Raw genomic sequence first — 19,122 nt, forward strand, 5'->3', positions numbered from 1 at the left:
AGATGCCCACCAACTCCACCCCATGTCCAAATCTTCACCTCTACGTGCCTGCCACCCAAGCCTATTGCCCCTTCTGCTACCTGTGATCTACACAGACTCGCCACCCTCCATATCAGGGGGTAGACAAATGCGGTGCCCACGAGGGGCGATGGGAGCAGGAGGGCAAGACAGGCAGAGGGCACCCACTTGGCTGGCCCACAGTCCAGCAAGCTGGGAAAAGGGAAACCCAAACCGTCAAGGGGAGGGAGCGACTATGCAGAAGAGGTTGCACTGTTTCGGGTTTTTTAGAGAAAAGAAGAGCAAGAAGTGACATGTTGGAATATTCAGGACAGATAAAAGGAAGTCCTTCCTCACCCAGCGCATAGCTAAACTATGGAACTTGGGGGGGCTTTAAAAGAGGGTTAGACAAGTCCATGGAGAAAGGCTATCATTGGCTACTAGGTATGGTGACTGTGCTCTGCCTTCAGAGTTGGAGAAAGCAATGCTTCTGAATAGCAGTTGCTGGAAGCCAGAGGAGGGGAGGATGTTCTTGTGCTTGAATCCTGCTTGCGGGACTCCCAGAAGAGGCATCTGGTTGGCCACAGTGAGACAGGATGCTGGACTAGATGGGCCATTGGCCTGATCCAGCAGGCTCATCTTATGTTCCTATTTCTGCCCAGTCACCTCTTTAGACAACCCCACTGCCTTACCATCATTTTTTATTTGTATGCCGCCTTTCCACAGTTAAAAAAACAATGCTCAAGGCGGCCTACAGCATAACAAGATTTACATAATTACAAAAGTCATAAACAATAAATAAACCACATCAAAAAAATACACAACCAAATAGGAAAGAATTTCCACATAAATCAAAATCTTAGATGTTATTGTTATTTTATTAGATTTTTTCCAGTACAGTGGTACCTCAGGTTAAGTACTTAATTCGTTCCGGAGGTCTGTACTTAACCTGAAACTGTTCTTAACCAGAAGCACCACTTTAGCTAATGGGGCCTCCTGCTGCTGCTGTGCCGCCGGAGCACAATTTCTGTTCTCATTCTGAAGCAAAGTTCTTAACCCGATGTACTATTTCTGGGTTAGTGGAGTCTGTAACCTGAAGCGTATGTAACCTGAAGCGTATGTAACCTGAAGCGTATGTAACCTGAGGTACCACTGTAGTGGGTTGTTGTTGTTGTGTTATTTGTACCCCACCCATCTGACTGGGTTGCCCCAGCCACACTCTGAGTGGCTGTTGTTGTTGTAACCTGCCCTGGGGACCTTAGGGTGAAGGGCAGATGATGATGATGATTGCCATTTGGGTGCTGAACAGTGTTCATCCATTTAGTGCAAGAGTTTCTGTTTCAGCAGCAGGACTTTCCCCTCCCCTCTCACTCGCCAACATTCTCCCCCACCCTTCTGAAATCTGTTCCAGAGGATTGTGGGGGGCTCCTGAAACAGATTTAGGGGGCACACAGGAGAATCGAGCCCCCCAGGGGGTGAGCAGAGGGGTCACCAAGCAGCCCTGCTGACATTTGCCTTGGCAGCACAGGCCAGCCAGCCAAGAGGATAAACGAGTTGAATTCCTCCCTTCCCCTTTGGAAAAACAACAACACACACAGCCACCTATCTGCTTCTGCATACCACCCTCCAGTTTCCCAAGGAGTCTTTAAGGGCAGAGGCGGGCAGGGGGAAAGGATGGGGATGAGGCCATCTGCCCAAGTGCCTCCAGCATTTGTTGAAAGCAGAATATTGTCTCTCTAAGCAGATGAAAATAAGGTCCTTGAGCCTCCAAGCGGTTCTCACTCGGGGAGACAATTAGGGGCACTTCCAGCTGTCTAGCACTTGCTCAAGTGCGCTCTTCAACCAGGCTCTCAATGGCGTGTTGAAAGCTATTTGCGGCAGCAAAGCGTTATTAGCCAGGATGGAGAGCGCCGCTGATGAGAATTAAATTCAGGGAGGAGTGTGGGCACGCGTGGGCGCAAACGGTTATTACGGATTTGCCAATCGCACGAGGCAAACGAGGCTGATTCAGGAGATAAAAATAAGGACGCCCAGCCAGGAGATTCAATAGATATTTGGGGGGGCAGCGAGGTGGGTGGGTGGGGGTTTGTAATGTGAATCCAGGCATCCCTACCATTAACTAAAGGAGCCGAGCTAAATGGGAGGGGGCTCCCGCAACTTGGGGGATCTCAAGCACTTGGCAGATTCCTAGTATTATCTCTTAAGGAGATCACTAGCTGGAGCTGATGCAATGTTCTTGGAACCTCAAAGCAGAGAGGGCCGGGGGGTGTGTGTGTGTGTGTGTGTGTCACCAGCAGGTGCCACCAGGCTAAAAAGGCACTCTGGTTTCGACAAACAGGCCAAACCCTACGCCAAAGGATAAAGGTAAAGGGACCCCTGACCATTAGGTCCAGTTGTGACCGACTCTGGGGTTGCAGTGCTCATCTCACTTTATTGGCCGAGGGAGCCAGCGTTTGTCTGCAGACAGCTTCCGGGTCATGTGGCCAGCAGGACTAAGCCGCTTCTGGTGAACCAGAGCAGCACACAGAAACGCTGTTTACCTTCCCACTGGAGAAGTACCTATTTATCTACTTGCAATTTGTGCTTTCGAACTGCTAGGTTGGCAGGAGCTGAGACCAAACAACGGGAGCTCACCCCGTCGCAGGGATTCGAACCGCCGACCTTCTGATCAGCAAGTTCTAGGCTCTGTGGTTTAACACACAGCGCCACCCGCGTCCCCACGCCAAAGGATAAATGGACATAAATCTGACATCAGGAATCACAAGACAGAGAAACCAGGAGGAGAACACTTCAGTCTCCCAGGACATTCTATACAAGATCTCAAAGTAGCTGTCATGTTACAAAAGAATTTCAGAAATAGACTGGAAAGAGAAGTTGCTGAATTACAACTTATTACCAAACTTAAAACCATGGAGAGACCTGGTCTGAATAGAGACATTGGATTCTTATCTCATTATACATGATAAAGCTACAGGTTTACCACACCTACCAGCCAATCACCCATTCCCACCACCCTTCTGAGTAATACCCCTCCCCACCCACTCACTATATATAAAGGTCTGGTGACTTTTGTTTCAGAGTACAGTGGTACCTCGGGTTAAGTACTTAATTCGTTCTGGAGGTCCGTTCTTAACCTGAAACTGTTCTTAACCTGAAGCACCACTTTAGCTAATGGGGCCTCCTGCTGCTGCTGTGCCGCCGGAGCACAATTTCTGTTCTCATCCTGTAGCAAAGTTCTTAACCCGATGTACTATTTCTGGGTTAGTGGAGTCTGTAACCTGAAGCGTATGTAACCTGAAGCATATGTAACCCGAGGTACCACTGTATCTGAAGAAGTGTGCATGAGCACGAAAGCCCATACCAAGAACAAACTTAGTTGGTCTCTAAGGTGCTACTGGACAATTTTTTCGAATTTTTAAATATATTTATACTGCGTCAGACCAACACAGCTACCTACCTGGCTTCCCTCTGCTCACCCAATTAGGCAGATACCATCTTTTGGCATTATTTTACCTATTTTAAAGCACGAGGCTTAAACAGCCATTTTAACTGCTACAATGCAGCACAGAGTTAAAACTATGGAATTCACTCCCACAAGGAAGCTGGGATGGCCACTCATCTAGACAGCTTTAAAGGGTTACCAAAAAGCATCAATGGCTGCTAGCTATTACGGCTATGCTGCCCGCAGCTGGAAGCAGCAATGCTGAGTGCAGTTGCTGGAAACTGCAAGAGAGGAGAGGACTCTCGTGCTCATTAGTTTGCCAGAGGCAGGAGTTCTAGCACCACACAAAGGACCACTCACAGGCAGCTAAAACCTGCTGTGAAATTTTGCTTTAAGAGCATCCTTCAATCTGTCTGGATGTCTCCTAAGTGGCAACAAGTTGTACTTGATGCATTTTTAGGCCTTTTGGAGAAAGGCTCAGCGGCAGCACCTGCTCTGCGGGCAGAAGGTCCCAGGGTCAAACCCCAGCAGCATCTCCAGGTAGGGTTGGGAGAGAGTTTCTGCCGAAACCCCCAAGAGTTTCCACTGCTACCAGTCAGTGTAGACAATGCTGAGCTAGATGGACCAATGTTCTGACTCAGTGTCAGCTTCCCATGTTCCCAACTTCTCCTAGTTATCCACTGCTCATCAAAGCCTCCAGACAGCCGCACCCGCTGCCATTTCCCCAAAAGAAATCTCCTCCGATTTTTATATACTCAAAGACAAACATCCACCAAGGAACCCTGCGCTTTGCTCTGCCATGCTAGTCTGGAGGGCACAAAACAGCATGAATCATTCAAGCGTCTACCCGATGGTGTGCAGATAAAGCTAATGCAGGTCACCTGAGAAGTCTGTTAGCTCAGAACCTCCTTGCTCAGCAGCCACACCACTATTAGTGGCTGGGATTTACTTGCAGGAGTATCTTGGCCAGAGGAGGAGCAACAGGGGTCTTTTCATTCAGGCCTTCTATTTAACATCTCCTGGCTGCGTTTCTTCAGTGTGTGTGCGCATGCACCCGCACATGCACACAAACACATATGGCAGCTTGTGTTAACAGCTGTTCTCATCCAGCGGCTAAATAATTTTTTTAAATGATTGAACCCTTCTCTCTTCCCACTCAGGATTCACAAGTAGTAAAAGCCAATCAATGACTAATCCTTAAACAGAGGCCATTCAAAGGCAGCCTGCACAAAACCCACCAATGTGTTCTCATTTGATAAAATTTATACACTGCTTGGCTGTTGTTTTTTAAAAAGCTCAAAGTAAGAGAAATTAACAACAATTTAAGACATTCGAAAAGTTAGCATAGACTAAAAACAGGTAAGACTTGCATCCAATTTCTAAACATCTGGGTAGACTCAGCTGAACAAAACTGTTTATAGCAGGTGCTCAAAGAGGACAGTAATGCACCTGCCTGATGTCAATTGGCAGGGAGTTCCAAAGTGTAGGTGCTGTCACACTAAAATATCAAGTTCTTTCTCTTCCTGCTGTGTGAACAGTTCCACACTAGATGGATTGTTTTGAAACACTACAAATCCTCCAATGCCGGCTGTGTGATGATAGCCTTACATTTTTATGTATATAGGAAGATTACCCTAGAATTCCTTGACTGTTCCCCCAGGATATCATCCCAGAAGTCATGAATTGCCCGATGGAATCCTTTGGGGATGAGCAAGTATTAACAACAGACTGAAACACATACCCTGAATCACCATGACACTAGGAGCAGCTGAAACAAAGGAGATAGCAGTGTTGGGGCTCACTCCCACTAGGACTTGAATGGGATGTCTGAAAGCTTTCCATTTCTTATATGAATTGGGGATTGGTGAGGGGCTTTCCCCAGGCAAAGAGGAGCCCACAGGTGGTTTCCAAACCACCCTAAACCCTTTCAAAGCCATGGAAACAGAGAGGAAGCAGAATTAAAATTATTCCCCAGAGGCCACTTGAAACAAGTAACTGCTTTTGAAAGAGTCATCCTACAGACTTCAAGGGGTATTTTTTTTACAGTCAAACAGTGTATAAATTTCATGAAATAAATAAACAAATAAATCCTGCTCCAGCTAAAAGAGGTCAATCTCTCAAGCTTAAGGGTGAAAAGAGAAAAGTATTTCCCTGTTGTCTAAAGACAAATAAGATTGGCAGCAAGCGCGTTTCCCTGGGGACAGTCATCCCCAAACAGGGAGGGCCACCACCAAAAAGGCCCATGCTCATGAACCTCCTGTGGAGAAGCAGGGGCACATGAATTCCAACACAACTTAGAATTAAAGGGTTCTGACATGCTCAGCAACTATACAGAATGTCTTACATTCAAGAGAAAAATACATTTTTAATGAAGACTGGGTGAGGCTTTGTTCCCAGCCATCTCTAGGCTTCTCAAGACACCCCAAACCATCTTTGCTTTCATTCTGTCTTTCCCCTGCCCCACCACACCCATTGCAGGGACCTCACCCAACTATGAACGTTGTTCCATGGGGTCCCAGATCAGGCCAGGTGAGCACATAATGGACAGCCCCGCACTTCTCTCTGCCGTCACCAGGCAGACATTTGCCTTCAAATCAAATCCCACAAAAGCCACAGTCGCCCCAAACAAGTCCCATTAGACCAGCTTTCTTCATCCTGGCCACTTTGCCCTCCAGATGTTCTGGATGAAAACTGGGAGTCGCCATTCAAAACACCTGGAGGACCCCAGGTTGGCAAAAGCAGCATCAATGTGAGTGGATGGGCGCGAAGGCAAGGTGAGAGGAGGGCCAACTCCCTGCTACCAGCTGAGCCCAGCAAATCCTCTTCCCAACCTGCTGGAAGAGGCAAGGCGAGAAGGCAGATTAAAGGATCGGTTTTCCCTCCCCTCGCAATCAAGGCAGCTCATTTCATTTCGTTCAATAATCCTTAAAATGCCATCTCCAACCAAAAACATCACACAGACACATCGACTACAAAGCTGCCCGCCCACCCCCTCGCGCAGATATAAATCTGACATAATTACCAGCCAGGGAACCCGGCATCAAAAGGAGCCGTCCCCCAAAGCAAGACGTAGGCTGGGAGGGGTTTGCTTGCAGAGAGTGAATTATCCCCCCCCCCCAGAAAAAGAAGAAAAACAACAACCACCCAGCCAAATTGCCAAGTCTGAAGAGTCCCTCTCTGGCACTTTCTTCGCCTCCACAGGCCTTTCAAAGCTCGAAATCTGCAGCCGCTAATTTACGACTCTCTTAGAGGGGCGAAGATATAAAGCAGCAAATGGAAATAGGCCTTTAAATCAGGTTTGAGAGCAGAGTTCTGGAGGGCAGCAGCCACACAATAAGGGGAGGGGAGGCTCTCTCCACTGGGCCAGAAAGCTTTGATAGGAAAAATACCAAAGTGTCTCTCAGTAGCCTGGTTCAGTTGCCTGGAACAGAGACTTTTGGGTATTTTCCCCAACAGCTTCTAAACTCTCCTTATTTCTTTATTGCATTGGTTAGTTGCTCTTTTGGCCGTAAGTGACCTGTAGAGAGTGAGGCACACGTTGAAGCCCAGTTTAAAAAGAAGAATACAAAAACCTAAAAAGCACAAGATCTCTTACGTCTTGGTCAAAAAGCCCACCTGGAGTCCTGTGTCCAGTTCTGGGCAACACAGCTTTACGAAAGATGTTGGTAAGTTAGGACATGTGCAGAGGCGGGTTTGTTTAGCAGAGATACGATAGCCATTCTCAAATATCTGGAGGGAAGATGGCGCAAGCTTGTTCCGGAGGGTAAGACCAGAACCAATGGATTCAAATGACAAGAAAGGAGATTCTGGCTAATCGTTAGGAAGAATTTTCTGAGGGCAAGAGCAGAGGAATTGACTCCACTGGAAGAGTGTGGACTCCTGTTGTTGGGAGGTTTTTAAACAGAGCTTGGATGGCCATCTGGCAGGGATTCCTTAGCTGTGATTCCATCACAGCCTAAGAAGAGCCACTGGGTAAGGCCAGCATCCTCTCCCTACAGCGGCCAACAAGATGGCTGAGGTTAAATCAGCAAGCAGGTTTCATGCACAATCTCCCCTCCTATGGTTTCTAGAAAATGGTGTTCAGAAGCATTGTCTGCCTCAAACTTTGATGACAGAGCGTAGTCATCATGGCTGGTAGACATCAATGGCTTTCCCCTCCAAAAATTGGTCCAATTCTGTTTTAAAACCATCCAAGTTGCCTCCTGAAACTGTTTAACCATGCAGTGCATGAGGAATCAGGGAGCTGGACTAAATGACTTGGGGTCCCTTCCAAGGCTACAATCCTATGGTTCTATGGTCCGCTGTTAAGCTCCAGCTCTTCCCCTCCAAGGCATCACAACTAATCAGGCCTGATCTCAATAACTTCATTCCTTGAAGTTTTGCTATCATGCGCCCAGGCCCTAGGCTCCTTAAGGTTTTAAGCTTATCAAGGAAGCAAATCGCATTCCCAAACAGCTCAGCTTGTTCTGCCCTTGCGGGGGAGAAGGGGGGGTGGGGAGCCATTAGAGTAAGACAGAAGTTGCCTCTTTGCCAGACAAACAGGTGGGGCTGCAATAGTCATTAGATACTATCGCCTGGAAGAGGAGTTTAACTCTTTGCAAGCCAGTCACTCTCGGGAAATGGTGGCAGTTCAGCCGAATTTGACTATGGGGGTCTGAACTATTGTCACAGACAGCTTTTCCGGGTCATGTGGCTACTGAGAAAAGGGGTAGGGGATCTGGCAGAGCTGTAAAGGGTGGGGAAAGGATTCCAAATTCCCAGTGGTCCAAGTTTTTTGGGGTTGGGAGGGGGGATCTTTTACAACACCCTTTGCCAACCCCGTACCCTCCAGTTGTTTTGGCCAACAACTCTATGCTGGCTGGGGCTGATAAGAATGATTGTCCTAAAACATCTGGACAGCACCAAATTGGAGAAGGTCATCTTAGAAGCACTGACCAAATTACTTGTTTTCTGCTACTCCAGAGGGTAGAACCTGAACCAATGGATTCAAATGGCAAGAAAGGAGGTTCCAAGTCAACATTAGGAACAACTTTCTGAAAGCAAAAGCTGTTCAACAGCGGAACGGATTCCCTCAGAAGGAGGTGGACTCTCAGTCATTTGAGGTTTTCAACAGGGGTTGGGTGATCATCTGTTAGAGAATCTTGCAATGCAGGGGGTGAGACTAGATGACCCACAGGATCCCTTCCAATTCTAGGACTCCATGACCACTTTCACAGTCTCATCTGCCTTCTGTCCATCCCTATATATGTACCACAGTCTACTCCCTTTTGGCCCTGCCCCTTCTTTAAAGAAGCAGGCATTCGGTGAGATTATGTAACAAAAAAGTGTGCCCTTGAACACATACAAAGCACATTTCTATCAACACTCATTTATTTAGAGGAATACTAATACACTGCCCTTCACATTATTGTCATAGGGCTGTGTACATATATGAAACAAGGACGAACCTATTAACTCTACCAAATTAAACTTACAACAATAGAAAATCAACTTCCATAACCCAATCTTTCTGAGGGCACCATCCAAACCCCCCCCAACCCCCCTGGACAATGTTCTAAGAGATAATTACAACTTTCAGTAAGACCTGGGTGCTTGACAACTTCATTAAGCATCAGCTTCATTAAAACAAAAAAAGTGACTATAAACACAAAACGCTCCAGGTTTCTGCTAATTACTTTGCTGCTTTAAAAAAGCAAACTGCTATCCTGGAATAAAATTTAAGCAACACGCAGTGAGGTTTCCAAAAAAAGAGAGGAGTAGGTAGGTCATTGAACTCTTCTTCTGTCTGGTTTCTACCCACCTGGTTACACCTATAGCCAGGCTACAGTTTTTATTTATTTTAAATGATATTTTAAAAAAAGAAATAAAACTACAGTAGCTATAAAAGTCAGTTGTGTTAAACAGGCCAATGCTTCCAACTTTTGACCACAGCCCAGTCACTGTCAGTCAACTGATGGACTTGATATGCTCTCCAACCCCACAGATCTCCTTATGCCAGGATCCCATGTGAATGACACCCCACTGCCGTGGTGCATTCCAAGATGCCAGCAGACAAACTACCTCTGCGATCCTGGGATCTCCACAGCAGTGAGATCACCAATGCATTGCAACACGTCATGTGACAGAAACGGGCGTTGCAAAAGAGGAAAGTGCAACTTGGTTGGAGAAGGGGCAGGATGTGGAGATGCTGAGAGATGGGGGTGGAGGGAGCAAGACTGCTCTGGTGCAACACAGCAACCGCAAAAACACAAGTATTTGCTCAAAACCACAGTTGCGAAAGGGTCAGAGTTCCACAACTCCAAAGCCCAATGAAAACAAAGGAATTTCAAATGCCAAATAAACGCCACCGTCGTGCACACCTCTTCACCTCCCACAAGTCATTCTGAATCGAGTCCAAGGGGGCAACATTTGCAGTGCCCTGATTTTCGCACAAATCTCCCTGGCAACAGCTTAATGTTCTCTACCCCCCAAGCCTTGTTCCTGAAGTAGCTGAAGAGAGGGAGGGGAGAGGCAACAGACCACTGAACAGGGACACAGTAAGCAAAGACACTCACCTGCTTGTGCATTTCAATGTTCAAGCCGTAAGACATTTCATAGTACTGAAAAAGAGAAAAAAGGGGGGGAGAGAGAGATCTTCATTAATCATGCAATAAATGTTTGGAAGTATCCTGAATATGGTACCCAGTATCTCAAAGCGAAGGAGGAGGAGAAAAGAAAGGTTTGCTATCGCTTTGCAGGAGCCCAAGAAACGGCTGCAGCCGCAGAGTGTCCACCCTGCTTGACATATCTTTAACAAGATGACAATGCTTTGACACGCCTGCCTCTTCTCCGAAAGCTGCTTAGGAGAGCTCTAGCCGTGAACTGCGTGCTCTCTGTCTCCTGGATGCAAGACAACCCACACAGGCTCTGGGGAGACATCTTGAGCTATTTCTGCGCTGCGCTCAACATCACAGCTCAAGGGTGTAACACACCACACATGCAGAAAGGTGCTTATTTGATAAGCAGCACCTGTCATTAAGGGATTTCAAAAAGCGGGATTGAGAAAACCCGCTACCTTTGACCAGGAAGGCCTACGTCCAAAAGGGCTCAGCCGGGATCAAAGTGTCCTACATTGATGAACACGATGTTTTTAATTGTTAATTAAAGGTTGTGCTGCATAGCAGCTGGGGATGGGGCAACACACCAGGAATTCACTGTATTGCTTTAGACATGCCCTCTCACCCACACCCTGACACACAGACAATTTGACATAATACCACTCAACTCCCTTCTCAGATTGTTGTGAGGTTTACAATTCATTGAGTTTCTTGCATTTATACACCTTTTCCTCCAAAGAGCTCAAGGTTCTCCCTCTCAACAACAACCCTGCAAGGTAGGTTAGCCCGAGAGGCCCATGACTGACTTCAGAGCTGAGCAAGGAGTTGAACCCAGTCTCCCAGGTCCTATTCCAACACTAACCACTACACCACAGTAGCTCTCAAGCCCTTTCAACACTCCAGGGACTGGCTGCATGCATGCTAAGCCGGTGGCATGCATATCTGCATGTTATACACACAAAGGAGGTAGGACCAATTGCACTCTGTGCTATGTACAACTGAGAAGAGCACAGCCAATCCAGACTTCTCCAGATGTGTTAGTCCACAGCACAGCCAGTGGAAAAGGGTGAAGAGAGTTGCTGCCCACATGGCACACCTCCTCAGGAGCAAAATCCAGTGAACATTGTGGGTCTTATTTCTGAGTACAACCACCTATGAGCTGCATTTGTTACAGGGTGGCCACAATCTATCATTTGACGTGCGCCGGCCACAGGAGGAAAGGGGGACATTTTGGAGGCTGCAGACACACTAGAAGTGGTCAACCTGTTTCAGGACTGTACCACTTTCCTCGGGTGTGCGTCTGTGTGTGTGTCACAGGCTTCAACCTCCTCCAAATATGAAACCAGCAAGTGAAAGAGAAACTGAATCTAGACCCCTTTGCCCTGGTGTTCTACATACAAGAATGTCTGCTGCTCTTTTAAAATGTGCAGGCTAGACCACCTCAGTGAGAACCTAGCTGAGAAAACAAGATGCCCTTGATTCAAGTCCCCTGCAGCCTTGCATTACAAACCCAGGGTTTTTTGGGGGGGGAGGCAAAAGGGGGGCAAAACCTCATTTGGGCGTCTGGTGTGCTCATGAGGCTCCCAATGAGGTCAGGCCCAACCATGCCTGGAAGGAGTAACATGGCGAATAGTCAGACTCAACTCAACTATTCTGCCATATAGCCAGCAAGAGCCAATCCATCACATTTACTGCAAAAAAGGACCCTTTAAATGCCTTTGAGCTGTGTACGGCCGATCAGTTTCTGACAGCCATTCCCCAATACCTGGTTCTGCCAGGGCTATTAACCTCTGGCATTCCCCGAACTGCCACAACCACAGGGATTATTAGCAACTGCGAGGACCACTTCCCGGGAAAGGCTTTCCTGTAGCAAAAGCAACAACTGACCACACACCGCAGCGATTAGGCATTTACACAGCTACGGGGAATCAAATCCCACTGGGGAGGCTGCACTGGCTACAGCTGGGCTGAGTTAACGGAGGGACTCGTGTGGAACTGAATCAAGGCACTTCCTGGGGTTGCGGGTTTTTTTCAGGGAGTTTCCTGCGGCAAAGAAGCAAAAGCCCAGGTCGGGCACCCACCACACCACCAAGGGCTTATAAACACTGCGGTTGTTCACATATGTCCACAGGGAGCCAACAGCTATTATTTTTCAGATATGGAAAAAACTGTCATATTAGCAGCATATTCCATAGAACAGCAGAAAACGCTCAGGACTGCCTAAGAAAATCCTAAGGACATGGGCCATTTAGCCAGGTGTGTTAAAGTGCTTCCCTGAAAGCACAAGGGCACACCAAGGTGGACAGGTAGAAAAGGGTTTGTGGAGCGGAATGGGACGGGAACCTCATATGAGACCCCGTGAGTTCCGAAAGAAGCCTTCCACCCAATGTTTTGGGTTACAACTCCAAGTGACCCAGCTTGGGTCAGAGAGGTCCGGTTTTCCCCAGGCAAACAGTCGCCATCAAAGAGTCTCTCTTACCATCACGTAGTGGCGCTGCATCTCTGTCTTTTCATTCGCAAGCTTGTCGTACTCTACTTTAAGACTAGAAAAGAAAAAGAGAGAGGGTACCTGTCACAACTCCGACGTCCCAGAAACACTCAAGTTGCTAACAAGACGGGCAGGGTGGGGTGAGTGGAGAGTCAAGGAAAGGGTACCTGAAAGTCATGCCTTTTCACCCAGAAACCCTTCCTTCCCCATTAACTCTGCAGACATGCAAACTATGAAAAAGGATGCACTCTGAATATGCTCCAAGGCACTTGATCCTTCAAAGAGCCAATTCAAAACAGGGTCACAAGGCTACAGGTGAGTGAAGCACAGCTCTTGTGAGGCAAGAGACTTCATAGATTTTATTTTTTTAAAATGAACAAAGTGTCACTGGAAATTCACCAGAGCCTGAATTATATACACTGCCAATGAGTGGCATTTGTTCGTTCATTTACTGGAGGATTGTGATAAAGTACCGTATTTTAAATCGGAGGTACCCTCAGTGAAAAGGCAACCTTTTTCTGACAGATGAGTTGCAAAAAACATCTGAAGAAATAGGCTTGATTTTTTTTTATGCCTAACCCTCGGAGCTTCAATTACAGAACCTGAAAAAGGACCTATCTTGAACCTCTTAATGATGCCAGCAAATTAAAAGCCAGAGAGTTGATATTGAGGTGGAAAGGTAGGGGGGGAATTAGCATGAAAATTTGGGATCTTCTTAGCAAATCCTCCCAAAAATGCCTAGAAGCTGTGCAGATTAAAACTCTCAGCTCTGAAATAACATGCCCAATTTACTTTTGGTGTTAAACACACAGCCTCTGACTGTGTGCCAGCAGGCTTTCTATGGAAGCCTGCTTGGGACTGCCTCTTATCTGAGAGTAAATCCCCCTAAAATAAATGGGACTGACTCCCAAGAAAACCTAGATGGGATTGGGCTGCAAGTAAGGAACCTTAAGAGTGCTTGATGGTAACACTTGGGGTGTTCCTTGCAATCAAAACAGCTTAGCAAGCAATGGGAAGAGGAACACATCTGAAGGCAAGGGGGTTGTTTTCTTCAGCTAAACAGCTACTAACTAGCAAAGGCGATGTGCAGGAAATAAATGGATGTTCCTAGCAGACAGGGCTGCAAAACTCCTTTCTGGAAACTCCCCCAAATGTTCTTAAAGAAAGTGAAAGGGGGGAGGGTGAGCCCCAAGTGAACAGAGAGCGGAGAACAATAAGCAGCCTGGATGTCAGCCAGCTCTGTGGTTTCTAAGACACTCCAAACCGCCTGCTCTTTTAACCCTTCAGCGTCTGTCAGGATTAATAAGCCTTTCACCTTTGCAAGGTGGGAGGAAGGAGCCAGAGCAAGGTTACCTGTGGTACTGAGCCTGCAGGAACTGGAACTCGTCCTTAATCCTGTCGCAGGATTCGGCAACGGTGAATTTGAAGCCTGGCTGGCCAGGCTGGTGGGGTGCCTGGAATGGGGAGAAGAAAGCCCCCCCACCAGGTTTATCAGTAAGTCCTCTGGGGCAACAAGCCCATCATCAACACACACACACACACACCCCAGCTGTAGGCACCCAAAATGCCTCCCAGAGGACTGGGGAAGAAGTGCAAGTTACATACTAATCTCCCCCAAATCCTTGCCCCCCTAAAAGCCTACATAAAAAGCGGTTGATAAAAATCTAGTCTTATGACACCTGGCTCACCCGATTAAAAGGGGGTGCTGCACAATTAAGCAAAAATATAAACAAGGACCCCCCACATTTTTTTAAGCAGTAAGTTCTTTGTGACACCACTAGCAGGGGGCTCGGGGCTCCCATTCCTTCCCCCCCACCAGCCCCACATATGCACGCGGGCTTCCTGGAGGGAAAAGTGAAGAGGGGGGGTGCCTGGAAGTGTATGGGGGGAGGGGGAAAAGACCACCACGACAAACCCCACCCCCCAAAAAGGGCGAGTTCCCAAGCGGGCCCCAAGGGGCGCTGCTCCGTTTACATGCGGCTCAAGCCCCCAGGGCCGCGATCCGGATCAAAGGCCACGGGAAGGCCGAGCAGGGCGCCTCCCTCCCTGCCTCCCTCGACTCCGCCACCTACTCACCGGGTGCCTCCCTTGGGGATACATGGCCGGCCCCGCGATCGGAGCGACGGTCCCTCCGGAGCCTGGACAAAGGAGGCGAGCGCGGGCGCTTCAGCAGCCGCCGCCGCCGCCACGGCCGGGAGCCTGACGCGCCTCCTCCTCGTCCTCCGAGCGCAGCAGCAGCAGCAGCGACGACGACGGCCGGGCTTCCCCCGGGTGGGCAGCGGCGATGGCGGGCGAGGGGGAGCCGCCGCCCCTTCCGGGCATCCTACCCCCCTCCCCGGGCTCGGAAAGGCTCCCCCGCCGCCGCTCGAGGAAGAAGGCAAGAGACGATCGCCTCCCTCTAACAACGGCACCCCTCCGTTGGTATTACACCCAAGCGCGCGCGTTCACACGCACAATCCGCAGCTACTCCGAAGCCGGCGGACGGCTGGGCTTTCCTTTTTGTTAGCAGATCCACCAGAAAAAGCTTCCTCGGGCAGAGCAGGAGACGAGACAAACGCCGCGGAGTGTTGGGGGGGGGGGCGATACTTCCTTGCAAATCCGCCCGGCTGCTCTTTCCCTGGCCGCCGGGGCTGCAACGATTTCCTCCTCGGTCGCTCGCAAGGAGACAAGAAAACCACACGAAGAAGAAAAACAAAGCCCGGATTGTTGTTGTTTTTTGGTTGGGGGGGGGCTCTCTCTCTCTCCTTCGCAGTAACTCCACCGAGATCCTATCCCCGCGCGCGCGGAGCCGAGTCAGGCGGGCTCCGTCCCTTGTTCTCCTTCCCACGGTCCTCCCCGTCGCAAGAAAGCGCAGCCGGATCCAGACGGGGTCGCCGCGGTCATGGAGGCGAAGAGAGCGGGAGGGGGGGAAGAGGGGGGAGGGGAGGTCGCTTCTTCAAAGGAGGCAAATCCTCAAAGGCTTGTAGCGGCGGCCCCCACCCCGAACAAGCCGCGAGCAAACGTCGTTCGGCACAACCCCCCCCCTCCCCACTTCTCCAATCCGGCCTTGCAATGCCACCCACAGAAGGCGAGGCTCCTGCTGCTGCCGCCGCCGCCGCTGCAACACGAGAACTCCGCGTCGCGCTCCAAATAGGGGGAGGACCGAGAAAGGCGAAGCAGCAGCAGCAGCAGCAAACGCCGAGCAGAGAAGAAAGGAAGAAATGAATTGAAGGGCTGAGCGAGCTCTGCGCCAATCACAGCGCGGGGATCCCACGTGGGGGCCGCAGCCACTCGCCGCGTGATTGGTCGGCGTCCGGGTCGAGTGCGGGAGGGGCCGGGGAGAGGAGGAGGGGGTTGGAGGGAGGGAACCTCTCGGTGCCACCTGGCGTCCAAACCGGGGAAAGGGAGGCGAAGCGGAGCAGCGGACCCTCCCCCGATCTACCCCCACCCCCAACGCCGGGCCGCTTCCTTCCTTCCTTCCTCGCTGCAGCCCCCCTCCCCAGCAAGTCTGCCCCCCTCCCTTTTCCTTTTTTTCCCACGGCTCCTGCCCAGGCGTGGGGGGGGGGGCTTCTCCTTCTCTGCCCGGGGATCATTGGGTTGCGGTTTGGGCTGATGATATAATCCGACGTGAAATGCCACCGCGCCCGGTGGGGGGGGGGAGGCCGCTTCTGATGATGAGTTAGGAAGTTGTGTATGTTTGTCTGTACACTTCCGGGGGCGGGCGGGGAAGGTGAGGAGGGAATAGCAAGAAGAGAAGCGCCCCGCCCCGCCCATTCAGGTTTTGGAGTGGGGGCACAACGTGTTAGGCGGAGGAGAGACCATCGAATGCGAGAGCCAAGGTGGAATAATAATAATAATAATAATAATAATAATAATAATAATAATAATAATAATAATAATAATAATAATTTATACCCCGCCCACCTGGCTGGGTTTCCCCAGCCACTCTGGGCGGCTTCCAACAAAACACTAAAACACAATAACCTATTAAACATTAAAAGCTTCCCGAAACAGGGCTGCCTTCAGATGTCAGATGGCATAGCGATATAAGGGTATGGGACTACGAACCGGGAGAGACCAGGATTCGTATCCCCTCCACTGGGCCATGAAGCTCACTGGGCGACCCTTGGGCCAGTCGTAGGCTCTCCTGCCTAACCTACATCACAGGGTTGTTGTGAGAATTGAATGAGGATGGGGGAAAGAAAGTCATACGCCACCTTGGAGGGGTATACAAAGTAGTAACACAAGAACTGCTGCTGCCGCTGCCGTCCTCATCCGTGCGTTAAGACTTTGTAGCGCTGCCAGATCTTGTTGCTGTTTTAGTAACAATGCTTTTAGGACAGGAGTCCAGTTCTTCCTCCCGCCCCAGCAGTACAGACAGCAGAATTGTCTTCCCACGTGTTGGGTGCAGATAAGTATTGCAGCGGGGTGGTCAGTTCTCACCGAAGGCCCTTGGCAACCTGGGTGTTGTTTTTAATTTATCAGATTTTCCTAGGAAGGGGACAATCCGGATTATAGCGGGGGAGGAGGGGAATAGTTACCAGCTCATCCCACAATAGCCACCTGTCTGGTAACACCCTTTGATCTCTGAATCAGCAAACCTAACCTTCTGAATGGCGGAGGGCCTGTAGGCCCATTTTCCTCCAGAATCTAAAATGCCTTTGGAACTCCCTGCGGGTGTATCTAAACACCGACTGCGCTTCAGAAGCTTCTTCAAACGGGCTTAGCCTGGAATCCCTCCTGGTTGGGATGGGAAAGGGTTTTGATGCAGCTGGCCAAGGATGTTTTATCACCTTTAACTTGGGAAGGATTTGAAGGTTTTCGCTTTCCTCTTCTTGATTTTTCTATCCTGTTTTATTATTGTTAACTGTCTTGGACGGGCAGGCGGCCTAGAAATATTTCAACTCAACATTTTCAGCAGAATAACTCCACCCCTGAGCGATATTGTTTGGTTGTGTGCAGTCAAGTGATCACTTTTCTAGGGAAACTGAAGGCATGTCAAATAAAATAAAAATGGAAGAAGAAAAAAGACTGGAAGATGACCTCATGATACAATTTTACAGAATCATAACATTGTAGAGTTGGATAGGGGATCCCCAAGGGTAATCTAGACCCTGTAATATACAGATACAATTTTTGTAGACTGTAATTTAAAGCGTTTGGACAGAACGGAAACTGAGGCTGGGTGGCCGGGCCCTCCACGAGGCAGAGGGGCGAGCAAGGTCTTGCACCCAATCGCTGTCTCCCAGGCCCGAGGCGACCCTTCCGTCGAGGCGAGGGGTAAGCGCCCCCCCCCCCACGAGGCAAGCGCGGTCCGGACAACAATCGCGGTGCTTGTTTCCGCAGCCCGTGTGAACGCGAGAGCGCTTTTCCCTCCTAATCTCATTAGATCTGCAAAGCAGCCCCAATTAGAAGCTATAAAACAAACAAAATCGCTTTTGTCATTTTAATGTTTTCACTTCGGAAGATTTAGGGCCGATAAAACGGTTGGCAGGGCTGCAAAGGGAGAGGGGGAGCAGTCAGGCGGTGGGAGAATTCCTGGGGGGCGCTGGGCCCGCCCCTCCCCCTGCCTTTGATGTGCCCACCAGCAGGACGGGGGGAGGGGGTGCCTTGTGCTTTATGCAAACACGACCCCCCCACTGCGCTACCTGTTATTCACTCCCTTTTCTTCTGAAAGTCTGAGAGGCTTTGATGGAGCCCCCCCCCCGAATGGGGGGGGGAGGAAAGTAATTTCATTAAAGTCACACACTCGGCTGCACCGATTTGCAACAAAGCACCGCTCAGGCAGGCCCCGGAAGGGCCAGAAAGAAGTGTCGGCCTGTTGCTTGCGCCGGGCCGCCCCCTTTCCGGATCCGGCGCAGCAGCTGCGCGTGATCCCCAAAAAGCGGGGGAGCCGATAGCGGCGGTAGCTACACCGAACCCCGAGTTGTTTCAGATGAACCCCCTCTTGGCACGATCGTCCCGCGTCATCCCTAGCCGGGGCTCACAACGCTCTTTACGTGCCCCGGGATACCAATGAGACGGGGGGATTTGAAACGTTAACCTTTCAAGGGATTCTAAGCCACTTTTCCTCCGTGGTAGCAAGTATGGGCCAAATGACAGGTTGCAATCCTAAAGTTGCGCGCGCAAAACTTAATTGCTGGAGTTGTGCGCCTAGATGTGTCTTGATACAATGACGGTGATTCAAAGGCAGCAGTGACTTAAGCCTCCCAAACCACGAACCTGCTTTGCAGAGCTTTCTTACACAGCGCCTAACACAAGAGTGCCTCTGGCGGTGCGCAGAGTGCCTTTCCCAAAGCCAGGAAGCCAGGCGTTCTTGGGGGCTGAGCCCAGCTCTTCCTGGACCCCGAGGGTTGCCAACGCAGGGCACAGAGCACAGTCCAGCGGGCCTCCGGGAAGCGGGGCCGAGGGCCGTTCCCACGCCGCGGAGTTCAGCTGGAGCTCCGACAGCGAGACAAAGGGGAGCATTTGCATGCTAACGAAGCGGTTGCGGGGCCTCCGTTGGCCCTGGCTCTTGCCGGAGCATTTGCAAATTGCTGCTGCTTTTGTCGAGCATTTGCAAATGGCAATTGCTGCTGGTGCTGAAGGGGGCCCGCCTTGCCTTTGCCGTCCCCTCCTCA

General features: G+C 49.9%; 1 protein-coding gene across 10 annotated transcripts in view; it reads right to left on the bottom strand.

Moving 5' to 3' along the window:
* The window catches only part of TLE3 (TLE family member 3, transcriptional corepressor), a 49,507-nt gene extending 33,807 nt beyond the window's left edge, over positions 1 to 15,700 (bottom strand). For 5 of the 10 annotated variants that reach the window (XM_053365213.1, XM_053365215.1, XM_053365212.1 and 2 more), the window contains exons 1-4: positions 14,600 to 15,699; positions 13,877 to 13,977; positions 12,515 to 12,578; positions 9,994 to 10,038 (exon numbers count right to left, since the gene is read on the bottom strand). In XM_053365213.1, coding sequence (XP_053221188.1) covers positions 9,994 to 10,038; positions 12,515 to 12,578; positions 13,877 to 13,977; positions 14,600 to 14,623 — 234 coding nt within the window. In that variant the 5' untranslated portion in view covers positions 14,624 to 15,699. Of the gene's footprint in view, positions 1 to 9,993; positions 10,039 to 12,514; positions 12,579 to 13,876; positions 13,978 to 14,599 lie in introns of all 10 variants that reach the window. The other 5 variants (XM_053365217.1, XM_053365211.1, XM_053365214.1 and 2 more) reach the window with 3 other exon arrangements.
* Positions 15,701 to 19,122: the final 3,422 nt, after the last annotated feature.

This window comes from Podarcis raffonei, chromosome 14 (genome assembly GCF_027172205.1).
Source record: "Podarcis raffonei isolate rPodRaf1 chromosome 14, rPodRaf1.pri, whole genome shotgun sequence".
In the NCBI taxonomy this organism is placed as follows: Eukaryota; Metazoa; Chordata; class Lepidosauria; order Squamata; family Lacertidae; genus Podarcis; species Podarcis raffonei.